The sequence below is a fragment of the Mobula birostris genome, chromosome 6 (assembly GCF_030028105.1).
Source record: "Mobula birostris isolate sMobBir1 chromosome 6, sMobBir1.hap1, whole genome shotgun sequence".
Classification (NCBI taxonomy): Eukaryota; Metazoa; Chordata; class Chondrichthyes; order Myliobatiformes; family Myliobatidae; genus Mobula; species Mobula birostris.
In genome coordinates, this window is record NC_092375.1 from 97,699,974 (window position 1) to 97,713,132 (window position 13,159).

At 43.1% G+C, this 13,159-nt stretch overlaps 1 protein-coding gene across 3 annotated transcripts in view; it reads left to right on the plus strand.

Moving 5' to 3' along the window:
- The window catches only part of LOC140199219 (AP-1 complex subunit sigma-2), a 102,814-nt gene that overhangs the window by 34,944 nt on the left and 54,711 nt on the right, over positions 1–13,159 (plus strand). For all 3 annotated transcript variants that reach the window (XM_072260913.1, XM_072260914.1, XM_072260915.1), the window contains exon 2: positions 7,714–7,892. In XM_072260913.1, the coding sequence (XP_072117014.1) occupies positions 7,714–7,892 (179 nt within the window). The remainder of the gene's footprint in view (positions 1–7,713; positions 7,893–13,159) is intronic.

The window sequence follows — 13,159 nt, forward strand, 5'->3', positions numbered from 1 at the left end:
GCTTCCAAAAAGCCCGGTCTTGTCTGCATTAAACACCTGCTTTGGTGTGATGCCTAACTCAGCTATCATAGCCCGCAACTGCAAAGTTCAGCAGCTTTGTGGTCAGCACTAGCTTGCTCACCACACACAGCTGTGAAGCCTGTGACGATTAATAAACTTAGAAAACCATCCCCTACTTGCATTAAAGCTAAGAATATCACTTGACACTTCCTCACTAGCCTCTGAACAAAGGCGACCATAAATTTCCAAAGCTTTCACATGAAGATGATCAGAACTGAGTGTTGTTTTTTTCTTTGTTTCATGCTCAATGTACAAACTCAACATTTTCTCCTATTTTTGTCATAATCGGGTTACGCACTTTGGTAACAATCTTTGAAGACACTTGTGATGAATCAATCACTGCACTTTTTATTTTCTCAGCATTTTTCTTTGTTTCTGATCGTGGACTCACCCAGGCCGAAGTAGCATCCCAGAGCTGTGTTACCTTCACCTGATGCGGCCCTGTTTATAATTTCCAACTATTTTTCAAGTGTTAAAGCGGTTCTCTGCCGCTTGGCTGATGGCCCAGGACTTGACATAGGACGCCTAAGAGGCATAGTTAAATATTTCAAGTACAAAATCAGTGCACTGCAGGTAATAACAACAAAAGTTTAAGAGCGCAAGATCGCACATCCACACGCTGCCAAAACCAATGCGAGACTGGCGGGAGTGAGACTGTGAAGCGTGCGCACGTGACTTGTATTGGCAGGAAAGCGGTGCTTCTCATCCCAACAGCCTCGCATAACTGAGAGTTTTGGACGCATATAAGGACAAGGTGGTAGAAATAGGTTCAATGCATAACTGTGAATCCGCATTGTCAAGACACATGTAATGAGGATAGGGTGTATCTGTGTGCCGTCAAGGTGTTTCAACTGATTGTAGTAAGAAGTACACCTGTACTTGGAAAGTCCAACTGCTGGTGAGTCAGTATCCTGGCAAAAGCTACACCATGAAGACAAAAGAATACTTGAAGAAGCTCCGCGTAAAGGTTATTGAAAAGCACAAGTCTGGAGATGGATACAAGAAAATTTCCAATTCACTGAATATCCTTTGGAGTACAGTTAAGTCAATCATCAAGAAATGGAAAGAATATGTCAGCTGTACATCTGCCGAGAGCAGGCAGTCCTCAAAAACTGAGTGACCGTGCAAGAAGAGGACAAGGGAGGGAGGCCACCGTGAGATGTATGACAACTCTGGAGGAGTTACGAGTGGAGATGGGAGAGATTGTACATTCAGCAACTGTTGCCCAGGTGCTTCACCAGTCGCAGCTTTATGGGCAAGTGGTAAAGAGAAAGCCACTGTTTGGGGGGAGGGTTGGGGGGGGGGTGGAACTCATTTGAAATCTCTGCTGGGGTTTGCCAGAAAGCATGTAGGAGACTCTGAAGTCAGCTGGAAGGTTTTATGGTCTGATGAAACCAAAATTGAGCTTTTTGCCATCAGACTAAATGCAGTTTGACATACAAGAGGAGAGGCTGTACTTGATGTGGTATTGGGAAATGAACATAGTCAGGTGTCAGACCTCTCAGTGGGGGAGCATTTTGGAGGTAGTGATCATAATTCTATCTCCTTTACAATAGCATTGGAGAGAGAGAGAGAGAGAGAGAGAGAGAGAGAGAGAGAGGAACAGACAAGTTAGAAAAGCGTTTAATTGGAGTAAGGGAAATTATGAGGCTATCAGGCAGGAAATTGGAAGCTTAAATTGGGAACAGATGTTCTTAGGGAAAAGTATGGAAGAAATGTGGCAAATGTTCAGGGGATATTTGTGTAGAGTTCTGCATAGGTACATTCCAATGAGACAGGGAAGTTATGGTAGGGTACAGGAACAGTGGTGTACAAAGGCTGTAATAAATCTAGTCAAGAAGAAAAGAAAAGCTTACAAAAGGTTCAGAGACCTAGGTAATGTTAGAGATCTAGAAGATTATAAGGCTAACAGTAAGGAGCTTAAGAAGGAAATTAGGAGAGCCAGAAGGGGCCATGAGAAGTCCTTGGTGGGCAGGATTAAGGAAAACCCCAAGGCACTCTACAAGTATGTGAAGAGCAAGAGGATAAGATGTGAGAGAATAGGACCGATCAAGTGTGACAGCGGGAAAGTGTGTATGGAACCAGAGGAAATAGCAGAGGTACTTAATGAATACTTTACTTCAGTATTCACAATGGAAAAGGATCTTGGCGATTGTAGTGATGACTTGCAGCAGACTGAAAAGCTTGAGCTTGTAGATATTAAGAAAGAGGATGTGCTGGAGCTTTTGGAAAGCATCAAGTTGGGTAAGTCTCTGGGACTGGGCGAAATGTACCCCAGGCTACTGTGGGAGGTGAAGGAGGAGATTGCTGAGCCTCTGGTGATGATCTTTGCATCATCAATGGGGACGGGAGAGGTTCCAGAGGATTGGAGGGTTGTGGATGTTGTTCCTTTATTCAAGAAAGGAGAAATAGCCCAGGAAATTATAGGCCAGTGAGTCTTACTTCAGTGGTTGGTAATTTGATGGAGAAAATCCTGAGAGGCAAGACTTATGAACATTTGGAGAGGTATAATATGATTAGGAATAGTCAGCATGGCTTTGTTAAGGGCAGGTCGTGCCTTACGAGCCTGATTGAATTTTTTTGAGGATGTGACTAAACACATTGATGAAGGAAGAGCAGTGGATGTAATGTATATGGATTTCAGCAAGGCATTTGATAAGGTACCCCATGCAAGGCTTTTTGAGAAAGTAAGGAGGCATAGGATCCTAGGGGACATTGCTTTGTGGATCCAGAACTGGCTTGCCCACAGAAGGCAAAGAGTGGTTGTAGACGGGTCATATTCTACATGGAGGTTGGCGACCAGTGGTGTGCCTCAGGGATCTGTTCTGGGACTCTTACTCTTTGTGATATTTATAAATGACCTGGATGAGGAAGTGGAGGGATGGATTAGTAAGTTTGCTGATGACACAAAGGTTGGGGGTGTTGTGGATAGTGTGGAGGGCTGTCAGAGGTTTTAAGGCATCCGTTAGTCTTGCGAGACCATGGATCTGCGCCTGGAAAGTCTTCACTCTCCAGGGCGCAGGCCTGGGCAAGGTTGTATGGAAGACCAGCAGTTGCCCCTGCTGCAAGTCTCCCCTCTCCACGACACCAATGTCGCCCAAGGGAAGGGTATTAGGACCCATACAGCTTGGCACCAGTGTCCTCGCAGAGCAAAAGCAGAGCAATGTGTGATAAGTGCCTTGCTCAAGGACACAACATGTTCCCTCGGTTGGGGCTCGAACTCATGACATTTCAGGTTGCTAGTGCAATGCTTTAACCACTTGGCCACATGCCGACACTGTCAGAGGTTACAGCAGGACATTGATAGGATGCAAAACTGGGCTGAGAAGTGGCAGATGGAGTTCAACCCAGATAAGTGTGTTGTGGTTCATTTTGGTAGGTCAAATTATGCAGAATGTAGTATTAATGGTAAGACTCTTGGCAGTGTGGACGATCAGAGGGATCTTGGAGTCAGAGCCCATAAGACGCTAAAAGGACATGCGCAGGTTGACTCTGTGGTTAAGAAGGCATACGGTGTATTGGCCTTCATCAGTCGTGGAATTGAATTTAGGAGCCGAGAGGTAATGTTGCAGCTGCAGTCGGCCCTCCTTATCAGTGGGGGATTGGTTCCAGGACCTCCCGCGGATACCAAAAAACACGGATGCTCAAGTCCCTTATTTAACCTGTCTCAGTGCGGTGGACTTCAGGACCCGCCGCCCATGGCTGCTGCTGAATCCGCAGTGTTTCTGTTCCATTGATGGAAAACGATCACGATTGAAAATAAAGTGGAAATAATAAAGCGATTGGAAAGAGGTGAAACATCTCTTCATCAGTCATTGGAAAAGCGTTAGACTACAGTCGGTCAACGATCGGAACAATTTTAAAGGATAAAGTGAGAATAATGGAGCATACGAAAGGTCCCTGCCCCAATGAAAGCTACAATTATTACTAAGCAACGCAGTGGTTTAATTATTGAAATACATACGTTTCTTTAGTGTTTTATATGCATAGAAAGGTAAAATATATACTAAGACAAATGTTTGTCTGACGCTAAATAATACTGGATGTACTTGTTCCGACTTACGTACAGATCTAATTTAAAGACTGCCTGTACTTTAAATCATCTCTAGATTACTTATAATACCTAATACAATGTAAATGCTATGTAAATAGTTGTACTGTATTGTTTAGGGAATAATGACAAGAAAAAAAAGTCTGTATCTGCTCAAACAATGAGTATTGGAGAGAGAACTTCTGTGTTTTCTCGATCCGCGGTTGCTTGAATACGCGCATGCGGAACCCGCAGATAAGGAGGGCCGACTGTATATAGGATCCTGGTCAGACCCCACTTGGAGTACTGTGCTCAGTTCTGGTTGCCTCACTACAGGAAGGATGTGGCAGCCATAGAAAGGGTGCAGAGGAGATTTACAAGAATGTTGCCTGGATTGGGGAGCATGCCTTATGAAAACAAGTTGAGTGAACTTGGCCTTTTCTCCTTGGAGCGACAGAGGATGAGAGGTGACCTGATAGAGGTGTATAAGATGATGAGAGGCATTGATTGTGTGGATAGTCAGAGGCTTTTTCCCAGGGCTGAAATGGTTGCCACAAGAGGACACAAGTTTAAGGTGCTGGGGAGGAGTAGGCACAGAGGAGATGTCAGGGGTAAGTTTTTCACTCAGACTGGTGAGTGCATGGAATGGGCTGCCGGCAATGGTGGTGGAGGCGGACACAATAGGGTCTTTTAAGAGACTTTTGGATAGGAACATGGAGCTTAGAAAAATAGAGAGCTATGGGTAAATCTAGTAATTTCTAAGGTAGGGACATGTTCAGCACAACTTTGTGGGCCGAAGGGCCTGTATTGTGCTGTAGGTTTTCTATGTTTCTATAGGCAAAACACCTGACATCACCAAAAACACACCATCCCTATCATGAAACGTGATCGTGGCTGCATCATGCTGTGGGGATGCTTCTCTGCAGCAGGCCCTGGAAAGCGTGAAAGTAGAGGGTAAAATGAATGCAGTAAAATGCAGGGAATTCCTGGAGGAAAACCTGATACAGTCTGCACGAGAACTAACTCGGGAGAAGAATTGTTTTCCAGCAACATGACAACATAGGAAGGGCTTAAAAACAACAAAGGTAATGTTCCGTAGTGGCTAAGCCTGAGTCCAGACCTCAATCCAATTAAGAATTTGTGGCTGGACTTGAAAGGGGCTGTTCACTCACAATCCCCATGTAATCTGACAGAGCTTGATCAGTTTTGTAAAGAAGAATGGAGAAAATTGCAGTGTCTCGATGTAATTGCTGCCAAAGGTGCATCTACTAAATATTGACTTGAAGGGGTTGAGTAATTATGCAATCAATTATTTTGTTTAATAATTGTAATAACTTTAGACCAATTTGTAGAAATTTGTTTTCACTTTGACACGAAACAGCCTTTTCTGTTGATCAGTGCTAAGAAAGCCAAATTAAATCCACTTTGATTCAATGTTGTAAAACAGTAAAACATGAAAACTTCTAAGAGGGGTGAATATTTTTTAGGCACTGTAACATTCATGCCAGCAGCACCAGACTCAAAAATAGTTGCTTTCCCCAAGTAGTAAGGTTGATCAACTCTCCACCCACTAACCCACCCCTCCATGCTCACCATCACTATCAGTTCCTGTCAGTCACCTTGTGTACAGACACCCTCCTGTGCCTAGTGTCACTTCATGGATATGCAATCAATCTTATATATATAGAACAGTACAGCACAGTACAGGCCCTTTGGCCCACAATGTTGTGTTGACCCTTAAACCCTGTCTCCCATATAAGCCCCCAGCTTAAATTCCTCCATATACCTGTCTAGTAGTCTCTTAAACTTCACTAGTGTATCTGTCTCCACCACTGACTCAGGCAGTGCATTCCACGCACCAACCACTCTCTGAGTAAAAAACCTTCCTCTAATATCCCCCTTGAACTTCCCACCCCTTACCTTAAAGCCATGTCCTCTTGTATTGAGCAGTGGTGCCCTGGGGAAGAGGTGCTGGCTATCCACTCTATCTATTCCTCTTAATATCTTGTACACCTCTATCATGTCTCCTCTCATCCTCCTCTCCAAAGAGTAAAGTCCTAGCTCCCTTAATCTCTGGTCATAATCCTGGTAAATCTCCTCTGTACCCTTTCCAATGCTTCCACATCCTTCCTGTAGTGAGGCAACCAGAACTGGACACAGTACTCCAAGTGTGGCTGAACCAGAGTTTTATAGAGCTGCATCATTACATCGCGACTCTTAAACTCTATCCCTCAACTTATGAAAGCTAATACCCCATAAGCTTTCTTAACTACCCTATCCACCTGTGAGGCAACTTTCAGGGATCTGGGACATGTACCCCCAGATCCCACTGCTCCTCCACACTACCAAGTATCCTGCCATTTACTTTGTACTCTGCCTTGGAGTTTGTCCTTCCAAAGTGTACCACCTCACACTTCTGTGGGTTGAACTCCATCTGCCACTTCTCAGCCCACTTCTGCATCCTATCAATGTCTCTCTGCAATCTTTGACAATCCTCTACAACACCACCAACCTTTGTGTCGTCTGCAAACTTGCCAACCCACCCTTCTACCCCCACATCCATGTCGTTAATAAAAATCACGAAAAGTAGAGGTCCCAGAACAGGTCCTTGTAGGACACCACTAGTCACAATCCTCCTATCTGAATGTACTCCCTCCATCACGACCCTCTGCCTTCTGCAGGCAAGCCAATTCTGAATCCACCTGGCCAAACTTCCCTGGATCCCATGCCTTCTAACTTTCTGAATAAGCCTACCGTGTGGAACGTTGTTAAATGCCTTACTAAAATCCATATAGATCACATCCACTGCACTACCCTCATCTATATGCCTGGTCACCTCCTCAAAGAACTCTTTATCAGGCTTGCTAGACACGATCTGCCCTTCACAAAGCCATGCTGACTGTCCCTGATCAGACCATGATTCTCTAAATGCCCAGAGATCCTATCTCTAAGAATCTTTTCAACAGCTTTCCCACCACAGACATAAGGCTCACTGGTGTATAATTACCCAGACTATCCTTACTACCTTTTTTGAACAAGGGGACAACATTTGCCTCCTTCCAATCCTCCGGTACCATTCCCGTGGACAACGAGGACATAAGGATCCTAGCCAGAGGCTCAGCAATCTCTTCCCTCACCTCGTGGAGCAGCCTGGGGAATATTCCGTCAGGCCCTGGGGACTTATCTGTCCTAATGTATTTTAACAACTCCAACACCTCCTCTCCCTTAATATCAACATGCTCCAGAACATCAACCTCACTCATTTTGTCCTCACCATCATCAAGTTCCCTCTCATTGGTGAATACCGAAGAGAAGTATTCATTTGAGGACCTTGCTCACTTCCACAGCCTCCAGGCACATCTTCCCACATCTATCTTATGTATTTATATATTTTATTATTGTGTTCCTTATTATGTTTTTTTTTGTGCTGCATCGGATGCAGAGTAAAATTTATTTTATTTTCCTTTACAGTTGAGTACTGGAAATGCATTTAAACTAGCTTTAATCTTAATGCAGGCCCATTGGGTCAAATGGTTTTGTGCAAAGTGTTAATTAAAGCCAGAAGATTTTGGTAGCTGTGGAGGCTCAAAGCCATGTTACCTTTTAATACTTTCTTTTAACAGATGCAATTTATGCTGCTGTTTAGTCGTCAGGGGAAACTTCGACTACAAAAGTGGTATGTTCCCCTTTCGGACAAGGAGAAGAAAAAAATTACAAGGGAGCTGGTTCAGACAGTCCTAGCACGTAAACCGAAGATGTGCAGCTTTTTGGAATGGAGAGATTTGAAGATTGTGTATAAAAGGTTTGAATTCAATATTCTGTTTTAACTGGTTTGGATATGTGCTCACGATGGAAGTGAGTTACTTTTTTTTTTACATCTCTAAAAATGGTTTTAAATACAATTATTAAGAGTCACTAATGTAAAAGAGATGTGGAGTAAACTTAAATATGCAGTGCAGCTGACAGATAGAAAAGTGGTAGGTGTATGGCAGTAATGCATGGAGAAAAAAATATGTAGCATTACGTGGAAGGATCAGCCAGTGGGCGTAATTGGATGATTGATCTGTTAGAAATACAGCAGTGGGTTACAGACTAGAATTTAATTGAGTGGCTTGGGGTTTGTATATAGAATAAGAGTGCCCGTTATTTTCCTGCTTTGTTCCTAATTAACTGCTGAAGTTATAAACCTACTATACAGTTTTTTTAAAAATTTGGCATGGAACATAGAATGCTGTGAATATACAAGTTAGAGCCGTTATGAACCTAAGGGCTTCACTCACTTGCGTGCCTCTGGATGGATGTGAGATGGATGGCAACAGAATATGTTTTAGAAAAAATGTGCATTACCTGCTGTTGGCAAGGTACCTAGTGACATGTTCATTTATATTAAGGAAACTGAGGCTCCGCCATTGAAAGCCTGGAGTTAAAAGTATTATCTGACAATTATTCCCTAATAAATGTAGAGATATGGCAACATTTTTTAAAAACTAGATACTGGAAAAATTTGTTTTAAAATTAGTCTCAAGGTAAAATATGTTAAAGGAAAAGTTAAGTATGTATGTACAGTATGTCTTGCACTGATGGCAATTATCATTTTTAAGTCTGAAGTAAATGATAGGTGACAAATTCTGGGGTTTATCCACTTCTACAACAGACTAGAATCCTTGAGCAGTTTTCCATAGGACTATAAGATATTAGTCTATTCAGCCCATTGAGTCTGCTCAGCTGTTTGATCATGGCTCGTTTATTTTCTCTTTGCTTCCCCCCCCCCCCCACTAATTAAGAACTTGTCAACTTACTCTTTAAGTATACCCGGTGACTTGGCCTCCACATCAATTTGTGGCAGTGGATTCCAGAATTCGCCACCCTCAGGCCACCCTCAGGCTAAAGCAATTCCTCCTCGTGTTTGGTCTAAAGAGGTGCTTCTATTCTGATCCTAGACTCTCCCACTACTGGAAGCTGTTCTTGATGTTCTCTCTATCTAGCCTTTCAATATTTGCTAAGTTTCCCCTCATTCTTCTGAAGTCCAATGAGTATGGGCCCAAATCTCTCAAAAGTTCCTTACTTGTTGAGAGTACACTGAAAATTCAGAAGGATGTGCTGGGACTGGGAGATCTGAATTATAGGGAAAGGTTGAATAGGTTAAGACTTTATTCCCTAGAACACAGGTAGAAGGAGGGGAGATTTGATAAGAGTTGTACATAATTATAAGTATAGATAGGTTAAATGCATGCAGACTTTTTCCACTAACTAGAAGTCGTAGGTTAAGGGTGAAAGGTGAACTATTTAAGGGGAACCTGAGGGAGGAACATCTTCATTCAGAGGGTGCTGTTAATGTGGGACAGAAATGGTGGATGCAGGTCAGATCACAAAATTTAAGAGCGGTTTGGATAATTACGTGGATGGAAGTGGTATGGAAGGCTATAGTCCAGGTGTGATTTGGTGGGATTAGGCAGAGTAAGTTTGATACAGACCAGATGGGCTGAAGGGCCTGTTTCTGTGCTGTAGAACTCGTAACTCTAATCCTCGTATTTCTGGGACTATTCTTGTAAACTTCCCGTAGACACATTCCAATGCCAGCACATCCTTTCTTAGATATGAGGCCCAAAATTCTTCACAATACTCCCAATTATTTCTGATCAATGCCTTATAAAGGGACGTAATTTACATTCTAGTCCTCCCATAATGAAGGTTAACATTGCATTTGCCTTCCTTACATATTTTCAAACTGCAAGTTGATCTTCTGCACTAGAATTCCCAAGTTCTTTTGCCCCTCTGTTTCTGAATTTAATCTCTGCCTTTATTCCTCTAGCCAAAGTGCATGACCATACACTTCCCGACATTGTATTCCCTCTGCCACTTCTATGCCCGTTCTCCTAATCTGTCAAATCCTTCTGCAGCCTCCCTGCTTTCTCACCACTACCTGTCCCTCCAACTACATTTTAAATCATCCACAAACTTGGCCACAAACCCATCAATTCCATCATCCGGATTGTTAGCATATGAAATGAAAAGTCGTGGACTCAACACTGACCCTTGTGGAACACCACTAGTTACCAGCAGCCAACCAGAAAAGGCCCCCTTTATTCTGTCTTTTTGCCTTGTGCCAGTTAGCTAATCTTCTGTTCATGCTAGTATGTTTCCTGTAATACCATGGCTCTTGCTTAACAGCCACATATGTGGCACCTTGTTAAAGGCCTTCGGAACATCCAAGTAAACAACATCCATTGGCTCTCCTGTATCCATCCTGCCTGTTATTTCCTCCCTAACAGTTCAGGAAAAGTTATTACCCCCCAACCATCAGGCTGTTGAACCAGTGGAGATAATTTCATTTGTCCCATCACTGAACTGTTCCCACAGCCTATGGACTCTTCTCATGTTCTCGTATTTATTGCATTATTATTATTATTATTTTCTTTTGTATTTGTATAGTTTGTAGTCTTTTGCGCCTTGGTTGTTTGACTACCCTGTTGGGTGCAGTCTTTCACAGATTTTATTATGGTTCTTGGATTTACTGAATATGCCTGCAAGAAAGTGAATCTCAGGGTTATACACGGTGGCAAATATGTACTTTGATCATAAATTTACTGTGAGCTTTGAACTTTGAACAGATTTGTCAGGCAAGGTACCCCTTAAGAAAACTATGCTGACTTTGGTCTACTTCATCATGTGCTTCCAAGTGCCCTTGAAACCTCACCCTTAATGTACTTTAACACCTTGCTAGCCACTAAAGTCAAGCTAACTGGTCTAGAATTTGCCTCCACCCCTTCCTGAAAGGTCACTACTAATGCATTCACAATCTCTTTAGCTACCTCTTTCAGAACACTGGGGTATAGTTAATCTGGTCTTGATGATTTATCTGTCTTCAAACTTCAGCTTCCCAAGCTCCTTTTCCTTAGTAATAGTGCCTATACTCAATTCTATCACTCTTGACTTTCTGGCATAGTGCTGGTGTCTTCCACACTGAAGGCTGGTGCAAAGTACTTGTTTTGTTTGTCCACTATTTCTTTGTTCTCCATTACTATCTCTCCAACATTATTATCCAGTGATGTCTGGTCTTATCTCTTTTTTTTGGTTCTTTATACGAAAGAACATTTGGTATCCTCTCTTATATTATTGCTAGCTTACCTTCATATTTCATCCTTTCTCTTATTGCTTTTTTTATTTGCCTTCTGTTGGTTGTGGTTTTTTTAAACTTCCCCCAATCTTCTAGCTTCCCAGTAATTTTTGCTATATTGTATGCCCTCTTGCTTTTGTACTGTCCTTGACTTCCCTCATCAACCACGGTTACCTCATCCTAGTTTTAGAATGCTTTCATTTTGGGATGAACCAATCCTCCATCTTACAAATTACTCCCAGAACCTCTAGCCATTGTTACTGTCATCCTTGCCTGTGTCCTCTTTCAATCAATTTTTGCCATCTGCTCTGTGATTACCTTCACGCATCTGTAATACTGTTCCATATGATTTTAGCCTCTCCCTCTCAAACTGCAGAGTGAACTCTATCATTATGATCACTGCCTTCTAAGGTTCCTTTAACTTAAGCACCCTCATCAAATCTGGGACATTACATAAAATGCAATCCAAAATGGCCTTTTCCCTAGTGGGCTTGACTGCAAGCCATTTCATAAATATTCAATAAATTCTTTCTCTTGGTATCCAAAACCAACCTGATTTTTCCAATCTGCCTGTGTATTGGAATATCCCATGACAATCATAACATTGCCCTTTTACAAGCCGCACAACTTCATACTTGCTGAATTCTAACCGTGCTACAGGATGATCTGTCTTATTTTGTTAACTGTGTGTATTCAGATAGAACCCCTTTAATCCTATATTCAAACCTTTTTCAGTTTCGTCTCCTTGTTGCCTAAAGTTAAATCCTTATCCCTTTCTCACCTTTTTCTCTTATTCTTTGTTCTGGAGACTTTAGTAACTTCTCCTGAACTCTCCTTCCCATTTACTTTATCCAGTAAAAGTTAAAAACTTTTTGGATCAGGACTACAGAGCGACGTGGGAGCTGAATTCTGAAGGAAGGCAGTTTTTTAAAAAACTTCTTCGAGTGCAAGAAGGACGAGACTGTGCAGGCGCGTGACAGAACAGGACAGCGCAGAGAGTTTAAAAATGAAGATTGTTTCCAACAGCTTTCTTTTGGATCGGGACTACAGAGCGGCGTGGGAGCTGAATTCTGAAGGAAGGCAGTTTTTTAAAAAACTTCTTCAAGTGCAAGAAGGATGAAACTGCGCAGGCGCGTGACATAACAGGACAGCACGGAGAGTTTAAAAAGGAGACCACCCTATACAGCGGGCAGCGGAGTGAGTGGTAGCAGAGTGTAGGGCTTTGACTTCAATGGGCTTCGGTGGTAAATGGGAAGAGGCGAGAGCGAAGCACCAACTCTTTTTTTTCTCTTCTCCCCCCTCCGCCACTTTCGCGAATTGGCCCAGACAGACAGGAACAGCAGGGCTCTCACAGCTAACGGTACGAGCTAACGGTTTAAACGGTTTGTCTGTTTGGCGAGGTAAGTGGGTGAGTAGACTTATTTTTCCTGTTTCATTCCTGTAGAATTAGATAGCATGCCTGCAGGGTTAGTACTTTGTTCAGGGTATCAGATGTGGGAATCCTGGGAGATCTCCAGCCTCCCTGATGGCCACATCTGCGCCAGGTGCACCGAGATGCAGCTCCTCAGAGACTGTGTTAGGGATCTGGAGCTGCAGCTTGATGACCTACTGCTTATCAAGGAAAGTGAAGAGGTGATAGACAGGAGCTACAGGGAACTACAGGGTCCTAGGCTACAGGGGTCAGAAAACTGGGTCACTGTCAAGAGAGGGAAGTGAAATGCCTGGATAGCGGAGGGCACACCTGTGGCTGTTCCCCTCAGCAACAAATATTTTGTTCTAGATGCTGTTGAGGGGGATGACCTGACAGGGGACGCCCACGGTGACCGGATCTCTGGCACTGAGCCTGGCGCTGTGTGCAGGTGGGAACGAGGGAGAAGAGGAATGCGGTAGTCATAGGGGATTCCATAGTCAGGGGAACGGACAGGAGATTCTGTGAGCCTGATAGAGATACC